The sequence below is a fragment of the Lathamus discolor genome, chromosome Z (genome assembly GCF_037157495.1).
Source record: "Lathamus discolor isolate bLatDis1 chromosome Z, bLatDis1.hap1, whole genome shotgun sequence".
Lineage (NCBI taxonomy): Eukaryota > Metazoa > Chordata > Aves > Psittaciformes > Psittacidae > Lathamus > Lathamus discolor.
Genome location: NC_088909.1, coordinates 66,784,310 through 66,797,600, shown reverse-complemented (window position 1 = coordinate 66,797,600; position 13,291 = coordinate 66,784,310). Strand labels below are relative to the sequence as shown.

Below are 13,291 nucleotides of genomic sequence, written 5' to 3'. Positions count from 1 at the left end.
CTCTGACACCAGAGTTCACTTTCTGTTCTGCGGGCATATTCATTGCTTGAATCAGATATAACGATTACGTTCCAAGAAATTTCAAGTTGTGTGCTCTGATACAGTCATACTTTGCATCTTGCAGCACAGTGAACACATATTGCCAGCATCCATATAAATCAGGCACTACTTGCTTATCAGAAGAAGAGCCGTGCCCAGAAAGAGTTACAAACCAGACACATGAAATGGCATTAGCTAACAGAAACTAATTAAACAACAGGAACAGAATTTGTAGCCAGAAATGAGTCACCTTGAAAAAACGTGGGATTCAGTACTATAAGGCTGGGTAATATCTAGAGAGTACTATTTGTACAACAGGCAAACAGAAGTGCAGCTAATACCAGCTAATCCTTCAAGTGTATGTAGCTCAGAAAGGCCAGGGATTTCTCCTGTATCTCAGATGAGCTTTTACCAGTTTCTTACAGAAAACAAGCTTCAACGCAGAAGCTGCAAGAGGCAAGTTTTTTTCCACAACATTAAATGAAGTGTTGTATTAAAATAAGTCTAAATTATGTTAACAGTATACTGAAACATGTCAGTTCCTATGCACAGATCCAACTTCTGAAATTACATTACCTGTGAAGTTGCTAGAAACACAATCTTAACATTCACGCATGTGTGTATGTACTTTCCTTAACACAGTTCTATTAACACTTGCTACATATAAGGACAAAAAAAACCCAGCCTTATTTTGACACAAAAATCCAATGTTTACCATTGTCCAGTATGTACAAAAACGACACTGCAAGAAGATGGCATTTTTCAATGTGAACAAGCTACTATGCAAAGTATGTAGTTCTTCCTATATAACTGAAGCAATATACAGTATATTCACTGAAGAAGGAGGCTCTTTGAGTTGAATTTCTCAGAATTTTCTGAAACAAAGAGATATCCTAGTACACTTTAGCTGTGACACTACTACACACACAAGATACTATGCATGAACAATTGCAGAGCCAGAAGTTCATAAAATGGTCAGATCAGGTTCTCTGTGAAAAGCGGCTTACTAAAAAAAGTCAAATTAGTATGAGAATATCTGGATGTTCTGTGCAGTATCTGTGCAGTATCTGGTACTCTGAGAGTATCTGGTGTAGTGGCGTTCAGTGCTTCAAAAGTTAAAAATGGCATTCAGTCTCTACACAGAACAGGAAAGACCACAAACAGATACTGACTTCACCAGGAAACTATCTTGGCAGTAACACAACACAAGAAGCTGTGACAGTTGAAGTGGAGACAGATCAATTTCTGTCACAGCTTAAGACCGTAAGTGAGTACCCAGCTGAAAATCTTGGATGCAAGCAAGGCTGGAGGCTGAACAGGAGTGAGCCTGGGTTCAGGTTGTGGGTGAACCGAACTTCAGATAAGGAAACAGATGAGACTGAAGGAGTGAAGGAAGGAGCAGCAAAGCCCAGGGAAGGAACAGATGTCAGGCAGTGGAAATGCATCTGTATATGCATGTATATGCAGAAATGCAGCTGCAATACCAGCAGTAGACTGAGAGATAGCACTGAAAATCTGACATCTGCAGTGAAGCAGTGAGCAGAGTTTAAGGAAAGATTCACCTGAAAAACATACTCCTGACACAAACTGAAACTGTTATATATATATGTATATAACACTACATATATATGAAACAGTTTCTGACCACAAGGAGGACACTAAAACCTTAAAGATGAACAATTTCATTGGAATGATGTGCATGAACAAAGTACTTAAGAAAGGCAGCAAATGAGAAAATAAAGGTTATCGGAGAGACCTGTAGTAGACAGAAGTGCTGAAAGACAGAACAACTTTCTAAGGCAGTAAGCGGAACTGAAGTTTCGGAAGAGAGTGGAAATGCTGATCTCATGAATAGCAAAACAAAGATGTATTTTTAAATTCATGAGGTATGTACTGGCAGAAGGAGATGAAATGGGAAAAGACATAACCTCCAGAAATTAAAATATACAACAGCTGAAACTGGTTTGTCCAGATGCCGATTATGTTTCTGCTGTGCTTTCTAAGATGACAGAAACTTAAATGAATGAAGTTGTTATCTTAATCCCAACAAAGCAAAAAACAAGAAGTACTATTAAAAAGATGAAAAATCTTAAAATTCAACCTATTATATTAACTGTTATTTAGCAGAAGCAGGCATTTTCTGGGGTAGTTTTTATCCCATATTGTACACACAAATCAAGAGGAGTCTTTTAGAATTTTATGTTGATTTCCCAAGGGGCTTTAAAAAAAAAAACCAAAAAAAACATAAGAAGTTCAGCAGACCTGAAAGAAATCATCCACCATCAGCCGCATCAGTTTTAGAATTTTCCTGCACTCAATGCAATTGCAGAAGGATATCCATACACATCTATATACATACATAAATACACACAGACACACTCTTAAAATCCTTTATGGATCTTTTACTTAGAATACCTTCCAGAAAAATTGTTATTATAAGGAACTGATGTCTTTCAAACTAAAAATAACATACTGTTTTATCACACTGTATAATCACTTGTCTACCAACAATTAAGAAATTTACTTTATGCATACAAAAAAATATCCTACTGAACTTCAATATACAGCCAGAAATTTGCGAGTAGCAGTTGAACCATTAACACTGGTCTAATCAACCTTTTCATTTAGGACATCTGTTTCTAATTAAGGAACTGTGGGCAGCTCTACGAATGGTCAAGAACCATCCAAGCATTGAGTACTGGGAAAGGTGCACTCAAGCACTGCTCCTGCCAACATCACTGTGTTAACAGCCACTATAATGTTCACTGAATGAAGTAGAAGGGCTTGCAGGTCATGGAAACCCAGTCTTTATTTGGAAGCATTTAAAACTGACCCCAGAATGAGAGCTTTTTTAGCAAGCCACGTTATTATCTGATTCATATCAGTGTTTTCAAACCAGCCCTATTTTTAAACAAAGGTTTCCTAAATTAGCGTTACAATCATGAAAACAGTATTCGCAATAGGATGAAAAGTATTTCTGGTAAACAAGAAAAGGAGGTTCTGGTTGAAAAAAAGCATCTTAATCTTCAATACATGGGACTGCCATGTGAAATAGAAATGCTGCATGCAAGACAAAACATGTTTGATAATCATCTATGACATAACTTGTTGCTCTTTCAGGAAAACTAAACAGGATATTTAAATATGCGGTACTGTTAGAAACTGTACCAATTCAAGACTGTAAACAGCACTTTAAATTCACACCTATGATGTGCTTAGTGTAATAAACTTTATCTACCTTAACTCTAAAATCTGCTTAAGGTTGCTTTCTAAATCACACATTTTACCAACCATACTGGCTTAGAAACAAGAAAAAATAGATGATTCAATTTAAACTGCTTACAAGCAAATTTCATGTGATATAACTATATGCCAAAAATGACGCTCACCCAGAATGGTCTGAAATATTGTACACTGCAAATAATCAGAACCCACCCACTCAGAACAAATGCAGGTAACTTCTGTGTGTGATCAGATTCAAACACAAGCTCACACACATGCCTCATTTTACTCTGATTTAAAAGTATTAAATATCTTATTTCACTAAAACCTCCACGGGATATACTAGTCAGTTAATACATTAAATTTTCTAGGAATATTCCTTAAAAGAAAAGGTTAAATTCAGCAAAATTAGAATAGAAATGTATTAGAATAAAAAGCTTCCTGTATGGAAGTGTATGCATTTTGGCACATGTGGCCAACAGTCCCTTCATTAGCAGAAACAGTCATTAAGTGGACAAAGTGGCAGAGAGGGAATAACTGCCTGTCTGGGGCAACTCTCTTGTTCACCACAAACAAAAGCAAGAAACCTTCAATTACTTTTTCAGCAGCTGAGGGGAAGTATAGAAATCTCTATTAGCTGGGAACTGACCAGGCTGGGCATATCAGTACTTCACAACAGCTGAGAAAGCAAGCTAGTACTATAGTGAGGGACTCCCAAAGAGCAACCCTTCTTCCCCTATGGAGCCCTGGTTAAGAACTTTGTGAAGAAGCACCTAGTCCAAACAGCAAGAAAAGGTGCCACCATGAAGACCAATTCAAAAATCGTCCCAAATGCAATTCAGAGAAAGTAGCTTTTTAGGGGACACGAACACAGAGAAAGCCAAGACTCGAGGCAGCGTTTGCTTAAATTAAAGGCCAGTACTTTGTCCATCTTGTCTCTGCCATTCGCTTCACAAGCACAAGCACCTCTCACCAAAACGTAACTGAGGGTACACATGATTTATCCACCCATAATGTGAGTGCTGCTGGAGCTACCCTTTTATCACCACTCAGCCTGGACCACTAAACAAACAGGTTTTTCTGCTTTCCTAGGGAGAGATAATTCTGCAAGTGCCACAGTAAGAACAGAGCAGTTCATCATCACAGGGATGGGTGCTAATTGCTTCTGCAGACTCCAGCTTCTACCCAGTATTAGGCCCACAGCTAGGAAGGACACTAACAAATTGAAAAGGCAAAAAATCACTACTACGGATGAGAACAGATGAAGGAAAAAACGCTGCTTACCCTGACGAAAGAAGATGAGAAAATAGACAAAGTACAGAGATGAGTCCTGAAGGAGATGACCCAAATTACAGCAGTTCATGGGGCAGTACCCTCGGAGGGTCACCCTCCAAGTACATAATTAGAGCCAGGCCTGAGAAAAAAAACACTAAGTTAATGCAGCCAAGGGAAGAAGGGGGAGTTTGGGAATTGGTGGACAGGGCACAGAGGGTACATTTTCTTTCTTAATACAGAAGGAGCAATGATGGAAGAAGCAGACTTTCCTCACCCACAGCCAAGTCCTGACGAAAATCAAGAGAAGCCACTGCAGAGATCAACTCAGAAGATCACTGATGCTTTGGTAGAGTGGTAAGGCCTGAACAGTGCAGACAGCTTCCCAGGAAAAACAATTTTTCTTTAAAGGGTGAAGAACAAGGGTGCACAAATAATGTGTAAACATTCAATCCCACACTTTGAATTCTGGCTACCCTTTGTGGGGATGAATGTGCCAAATTTATGCTAATCTATACAGAAGAATATTATTCCCATTATGCAGTGTATCATCTGTAAAAATGAAACAAAATACAGAATTAAAATGGGTGGAAGATGAACAATAAAGGGATAAATATATAAATTGTTAAGATTTACTCTAAAAGGCTGTATTTATTCTAAGCCTACATATATAACAATGTATTTTAAACCTTTGTTCTTCATTTTTAAGGCCATGTTATACTGAAGAGCCCTGTAGCTTAAGTTAGGCTGTGCTGTCTCATCAAAGTACACCTAGAAGCAAGCAGCAGATGCAGGAGGGGGAAGAAAGTATGCAGCCTGGAGAGCTCAGAAACTATCTCCACTGAAGAGGAAAGAAAGACAAGTTATATGAAGGGGAGGGGGTGGAAACATTAAAACACATGAACTGTGAAGAAGGACTGGGAACAGACTTTGCTTGTAAACCAGAACACTAACAGCTGCCCTTATACTTCACCATAGTTAATGAAGACTTTTGTAATTGCCTTAGTAATCAAAATGAGCATATCATTATATATATGTGTGTATGTATATATCATGTGATACACACACACACATATAAACAAAGGTCTCTGAATAATAAATTATGCTAATATATTCCAATACTTTAAATAAAAGTTAAATAATATTTATTTATTCTGTTTAAGAATACAAATCTAAGTCCAACGAGCCCTTAATATGGCAGGCTCAGAAGCTGCTAGCATACAAACATTTGATGTTTATGAAGACATATAAGTTCCAGAGAAGAACAAGTCATATACAGTTCCTTATAGTTTTATAGTTAAAATGTGACTGTGTTGAAAAAAAGAGAACAGAACCAGAAAGCACACACATTTACTGTGTCTGTGCTATTCTTGGAAACTTGGTAGTGTGTTATTCCCAACAAGTAATATAAGGCACCTGCCTCTACAGAGCACCTTGCACCGAAAACTATGCTGAAGTTATCAAAGCCCTTACAACACACACAGACAAGCACTATTTTCATGACTAACTCTGCAAAGGCTACTTGCCCTTTCTACTTCCTTGCTCTTTCAACCTGAACTCTTCCAATCTGATGCACTGCCATGCAGTTCCTCAGCTTAAGGTAAACTGTTGAAATGGGAACCCATCATGAAGCTGAAAAACCAAAATCAGACAAAAAACCACGTTCAACCCTCAGAAAACAAAACACAGTGGCAACTTACTGCATACGCTACAAAGGATCAGAAGTTAAATTATGATAGCTCAAGCAACAAAGAGTATTACCAACAAGACACGGGCTGATTGACTAAAATTACAGAAAAGCTTCCAAAAGTTTTGGCCAATAGCTAGATGGGTCCTTTTTAGCAAAAAACCAAAGCACTCTGAAGCAGCAGGTGGATGCTTAAGTCTACATATGTTTTAAATAAAGGTCTCAATATATTTCCTTTCAATCAGGAAAGATGCCTGTAGATGTATTTATCATGCATTCTGAACAGATCCTATACCACTGCTCATCCCATGAAGAACAATACAATTCTCCTTACAGAAAGCAGAAATGTGTGACATGTATGTTTGAACATTTCAGCAGTAAGTGCTGTAATTAAGCCTGCCCCTTCATGAAAGATCATCAAAGGGTGCCAGGAAAAAAAAAGTAAGCCTCAGGGGCATAGTCTTTCTTCCGTGATCTTCCTTCACTGGAATCCCTCCCACATCCATCTGCAAAGAAACTGTACCCTACATTAGAGAAAAAGCAGTACTAAAGCCAAAGTCTGCTGCACTGGAAAGACAATCAGCATCTAGCTAGAGCTACCTCACCACCCAGAACTTGCAATTATGCAAGACACACACCCCCATTCAGGGAGGGACTGATACTCACATAGTGCCTTCACTTTGCCATGGGTTTTTAAGGGACACTGCTGAAATATTCAGCCTGTACAATGCCTAAGCAGAAGTCTCTAAACTCTGCAAATTACCAGTGGTTTTGACTAGCCTCTTCCTGCCATGTGACAGCTGTCTACAACTAGCCCACCCACACGCACTGGCTAGTCAGTCATGACCTCCTGTCATACTTCAGCTGGATCTGTGGTAGCAACTGTTTCGTACTTTGTAACTCCCACCTCCTTCACTGTGGTTCTCTGAAGCAGGAATTGTCTACTCATCTGTACAAGAGCCTCCATTTTCAGTTTACATGCTCTGGACTGTCACAATCCATACAGATTAATTTTAAAGCTTTATTCAAATCTGTCCAAGCATTACCCTTCAACTGCATGTTGTTATTGTGACATGGCAGGGCTACTGCATGACCAGAAATAAAATTTATGTTAGTTTTTTGTACACATTTACATAGTCAGACACACCATTTTCAGTTTAAATTGTATGGGCATTGGTTGATTTACCATTCTGTGGACGGTGTTCAAAATGTTGAGCAAATGCTGCGCTGGACAGTACTACCATACACGTTCAGAACAAAAGTTTAGCGAAAACCAAAACTCACTTCCTTTCAAATAATGGCTGATAACTGAGGCTAGTTCCCATTCGCTTTCTTGGCCTCCATTATGATCCAAGTCACTAGGTAGAAGCAGTTTTCCTGAAAGCTGCAATTGTTTTGTCAACATGATGCCTTAACCCCAAACAAGTTTAGTAACTCATGTTGCCACCTGGTTTAAGAATGAAAAGGTCTACAGCAACAGTTCTAAGTGACCATGTTTCAAATCCTGACACATTTTGAAATCTAGTTCTTTATTTGTAGTAAGTACTGTGTGAAAATACACAACAGAGAAACGTGGAAGCAAGGGGACTGCCAGCATCGCAGTAAGTACTGTATGGCCTTGCAGCCAATAAACAGGAATGACCTAGGGCTACGTGAACTTTGGCCCCTTAAATCTCCAACATCAAAAACCACATAGGTTCACTACATTTTATTACTCCATAAACAAGAAGGATGGTTACAATCAAGGTGTGTTATAGGTCAAAGCAGAACATGAATATGGTACGCCACAGCTTTCATTCTGAGGCATTTTATTCCTTGACCACACTTTTGTGTACTGAACATATGCAGTTGTGATGTAAAGCCAGTCATTTTGACCCCTGCAATCAGAGACCTGGCTCAGTGCATTTCTAGCCACCATATTCCTATGCTTCATTCAGGCTCTAAGCCTACCACATGATCTGACTCCTTCTTCTACATTAACTGAAGCGATCACCTTGCATTAGAAAAGAAGCAGCTGGCAAGAATATGTATTTAGACGTGCATGCAATGGGAAATGATACACTGTACTTAGTGCAAGATAATACTTCTCTGCTTTACAAAAGAAACCATGTGTGGGAGGGGGAAAGCAAAAACATCAAGAAGCAGTATTTTTTTTTTCTAAATTAAAATATTCATAGAGATTTATTTTTTTTTCCAGTGGTGCTCTTATTTCTCAGGAGCACAGATTGCTGTAAAGAGGAAAAAACCAAAACTGTACAACTCCACTAACATACCTGCTAGACTTTAAAAACTCTCTTAGTGTGTGGTATCTTACTATAAAATACATACTTATGGCAATTATTCAAGAGAAAAGAATTGTTAAAAACAATTTCTTGCTCTTTTACAAATTGAGTATGGAAAAATTAACACATTTAGCAAGCCAATGTAATGTAAAAATTCAAATACTTACTGCGTAGGAGCCTATGAGGAACGCAGCATTTGCTTGTTTTTTCTGATCAAAGCCAGTATAATGAATTATTCTCTTCCTTATCAATGAAAATGACTGTATCAAAAAATGAACAATGTTATGATTTTGCATTTTACTCTTCATGCCTTCTTTTAGAAAATTAGAGGAATTCAAGGGTCTGTTCACCTACTTCCAGCCATCTGTATTCAGAGAACCAAGTATACTATAAACTACTCTTTCAAAAGCTTTACAAGACTTTTTTTGTTTGCATCCCTACCTAGATTGCTCCAGAATTTTTCCAAGTATCCTACCTAAATAATTTTTGGTACAAATTACAGCGATCTTTCTTTTTCTTCTTAAATGTATTTGATATTTCTGACTTCAAGCCCTATGTAACGACGGACAGATGTTTATGAGAAGTAAATACAAAGTGTCATTCTCATAAACATCACTGGCATGTTAAAGTCACAACAGTCTTGGAAGACAGAATTTAGACTTGTTTTAAGAAAACCTGACTTTAGATAAATCAACTTGGAGTTGTTCCTAAGGATCAGAATCCCTGAAAAATATATGCTTAGATTAAAATATTTTAAAAGTATTTTTAAACTTTATCATAAATATATTTTTAAAAATTTCACCTTGGCTTTCTCCAATTACCTTAGAAGGAGGTGGAATGGTACTGCCAATAGAAAAGACACTTGTATCTGTGATGACAGCAAAAAACTATCCCCTAACTGGTCTTTGAAACAAATTTTGATGTGTTTGTATACTTTGATCAAATGCTAAGCTATCATAAAATGTCACTATTTAAATAGCAGTGTTACTTGCTTAGATACTACTCAACACACTCAAGACAAATGCCAGATAAGTAGCAGTAGTATGTTCTCAGCAATCCTAACATGCCCCTCCAGTATCACACCCACAACACTCAAAGGTACTATAATATAGACATGTGTTGCTTCAGAGCATCCTGTACTCAAAAATCAGAGAATCTAGTCACCGACAAAACTGATAAAGCAAGTCTGAATTATGCAAACTAATACCACTGACAAACATTCAAGGAATGAATGAAAAAAAAAAAAAAAAGAAAAAAGAAGTCTGTTAAACTATAATGTTTTGTACGCTTCTCAATTTTCACAGTTCAGCGGCAGTTTCAAGTTCTAAGCATTTCTGAAGAGGCAAACTGTGATCCACATTAATGCTAATAAGCTTTTTTATCTGCCTGACAGGTTTTATACTCAAACATCTGTGAGAGGTCAACTAACTTGAAGTCGTTCATGTTAATTAATATAGGAACTCTCGGTTTTAAAAAACACTGTTTTCTATCAAGAGCTCAATCCCAAAGACTGCTGAGCACCCCTCAGAGAAGATAATCTGCAACAGCAGCAAGGCACTCCCTGTCAGCACAATGCCATAAATGTTATCAAAGATCAAATGTTGCTTCTTATCAAAGAGATGTCAGCAGCAGAAGAGAAGCCCAAGGCAAATAAAACCAATCTCAAATAAAAATGTGTTGCACTTCACCCTCAAGCTCACTCAATACTGGCAGATTTCCAAGAAGAATGAATTCCAGAAGGGGAGCTTTTCATTTAAAAAAGTCTGTACCCATTTAGCAACTCATCTTTTAGAAGCTTAAAATTAGTTACTGCCACAGTGGTGCATCTTCAGGATCTTAAAAGTAAGTGGGTTTTCGCTCCTGATTCTCCCTAAATTCACCTGGATAAAATTTGGCATTTATATTCAAAACTTGACCTGATTACGAACCCAGGAATGCACCTGAACAAAACCAAACCAAAACACAAACTTCTCGTCCATTTGGTTCTGTTCTTTAGAAAAGTTGAGAATATTAAACAAAAACATCTAAGTATTACCTTTAATTTCTTATTTAGCTTGCAGCAGTATCTGTAGACCATTGCCAGATTGAGTGGTCCAAAGTCTGCATAGAAGCTGGTAGGAGAAAGAGGAAAAATTGCAATGACCTCTGTAAATGCCCTTTTTTTTCTTACATCAGATGAACAAAGCAAGGAGTAATACATACAACATGTCCATCACTGTAAAAACAAGAATACCTTCTTGCAAACATACTATTTTGTTGGAGGGAACAGCTTTGTCATGTCTAAATAGGAACTAAAGCTTTGTTTTCCACACACCACCACTCAAAACCAAACTGGAATACTTGAGGTTTGAAAAATTCTTCATACTGTATCACCCTGTGACACCAGAATACAGAAACTGTATTTTAAAAGCAACCCAAAAACTTTACTTTAAAAGAAGGCAATTATATTGCTCAAGAAAAGTGAATGCTGAGAATAAAGATTGATTAGTACTTTCAAAAACAGTAAGCACACCCTTGGTCAAAAATATTTGAAGAATTAGCAGCATTCCAGATCACATACAGAGGCATACACTGTTCACTACAGGGGAAATAATATATCCATTGTCAGCTCATAAAGGCTTGAGTTGATTTTGCCAGTTTTTTCTCTTATTCCATAAAGTTTAGACATTACACTTAATACTTAAGCAACCAAAGACAACCCCTTCAGCTTGGCAGTCCAGTGCGCACTTCTGAATACATATTGTTGTATCATGTTCCTCTGTCTTCTAATAAGAATGGGTACAATGAAAGCTTCTGCTTTGAAAGGATTTTGAAGAAATCCTGATGGGAAGCCAAGAAGCCATTCTAAGCATATAAATCACCATGGCAGATAAGTCTGAGAGGACCAAACTCGTGTAATTAGTTCTGTAATGGGAATGGTATGTTTCTCTCAGCTACATTTAAAAACAGAATGTCAATTAGACTGGTTCCTCATTGCTGTTGTTTTAATTTATTTCTGTAAAAAATAGGGGGGAAAAAGGTCTGTACTTACTTCTCATACACAAATTCATCATCTATGCAGAAATAATGGGTATTTGCAGCTCCACTCTTTGGTTTTTGGCAGAGAATTGCAAAATAAAGGCGATCTGAAATGTAAGAAAAATGTAACGCTTTTACAAACATCACACTTTTCTGCAGAAAGTCTGAAGTACTACCTGTCAAGAGAATCGCTTAAAATGGTTTAAAATCACCACATCTCCTTTTAAGTATTACTGAACTAGATATTATTATTTCTCCAGTGTTAAGGAAAAGGTACACCAGAACTAAGGCTTTTTTTCTCAGCAGTGTTACTGTAATCCACAGCTCTTTAGTGTTCTTTCCCAAAGCGTTCCCAGGAAGGCTACTTGTTTGACAACTTTAATACAGCAGGAGCCTGACTTGCACCCACGCACACAGAGGAGAGCCACCTCCTTTTGACGACAGACCCCACCAGTTGCACTCCAAATACCAACACACACACACAGCCCCAGCTAAGCCACAAATCCCTCAGCACTTCAGAGCACCTATGATAAACTAAACAGCAAAGTGTGCTTGTGCCAAGACAGGCATTTCCCACCTTCCTGAAAAACACTGATTTTGACGGTAGTGGTGTGCAATTAAAGCTGCAGGTGACAGATGCTGGAGGGATGTGAGGGATCAAAGCACCAGCCCACTGATGCCTATGACAGCACCACCTAGACATCCCCATCTGCATCCCCATCCGCATCCCCACCCCAGCTACCCCTTCAAAGCCTGCCTGCACACAGGCAGGAGGCACCTTGTGCTTGCCCTGGCCTTCTTTGAGCTGAGGGGGGAAAAAAATGCCAGGAGTAGGTATTCACATAGGTATAAATTATTTTTATGGAGAGGGGAATGAACTTTAAACACTGACTGTGCTGCTGCTGTAAACTGCTGTGCTTGCGGTAATTGGTCAGTAAAAATTGAGGCCTTGCAGCACCACAGCAAAACTTTTCTTCCTCCTGCGGCAAAAATATCATTACAAAATACTTGGATTAGAATTCAAACCTAGAAGACTTCAGTTTTTGTAAAAAAGTTGCCTGGCGCACATATATTACTTAAATGTCAAACCAGATCACCTCCATATAAACATAAACATGAGTGATTAGTGATAAGATGTACCTCCTTTTTCAGAAAGCAGGCAAAGAAAAAAATATATCACTTCATGCTTCAAAACAAAATCTACCATGACTAGTACTTGCAAATATTACTTGTATCTTGAAAATACACGGTAAAGTATGCCACAACAGGGGTCCCCATGTCTGCATTTCAACACTCACATGGCCAGTGCTCTGCTATGTATGACAGTATCTTGGGGAGGTGAAGGCAGGCAACACCATCAGAAAGTGTACATTTGCTAAATGCACATTTCAGTAGAACAGAAGCCTGATGTAAATGGTTTGGCTTAAACATTTACAGGTCAGGTACAACCAGTGGGATGGTACAGTAATTCCTAAGGAAGTCAGGCACCTCCTTCCTTACTCTCAGCAGAAGCAAGACGCCAGACTTGCTTATCTGATTTCTAATAGTCCCATCCTGCAAGCACAGCAGCTGCAGTACTAGCTGGGAAGTGCTTTACCTGCTTAAGAACTTCTGTACCTCCCAGTATTTACCAAACCACCTCCTGAAAAAGAGCCAAAGGATAAAATTTAGAGTAACGCTGTGCGTTTTTAAGCAGCTACTAAACTGGCCCAAAAAGATAAATATATGTAGAGAAGAAAGTACACTGATACCACAACTGGATGCAAAATAA

At 38.2% G+C, this 13,291-nt stretch overlaps 1 protein-coding gene across 9 annotated transcripts in view; it reads right to left on the bottom strand.

Annotated features, from left to right (window-relative positions):
- The window catches only part of CDC14B (cell division cycle 14B), a 47,678-nt gene that overhangs the window by 27,973 nt on the left and 6,414 nt on the right, over positions 1–13,291 (bottom strand). For all 9 annotated transcript variants that reach the window (XM_065662392.1, XM_065662388.1, XM_065662390.1 and 6 more), the window contains exons 2-4: positions 11,534–11,627; positions 10,538–10,613; positions 8,670–8,762 (exon numbers count right to left, since the gene is read on the bottom strand). In XM_065662392.1, the coding sequence (XP_065518464.1) occupies positions 8,670–8,762; positions 10,538–10,613; positions 11,534–11,627 (263 nt within the window). The remainder of the gene's footprint in view (positions 1–8,669; positions 8,763–10,537; positions 10,614–11,533; positions 11,628–13,291) is intronic.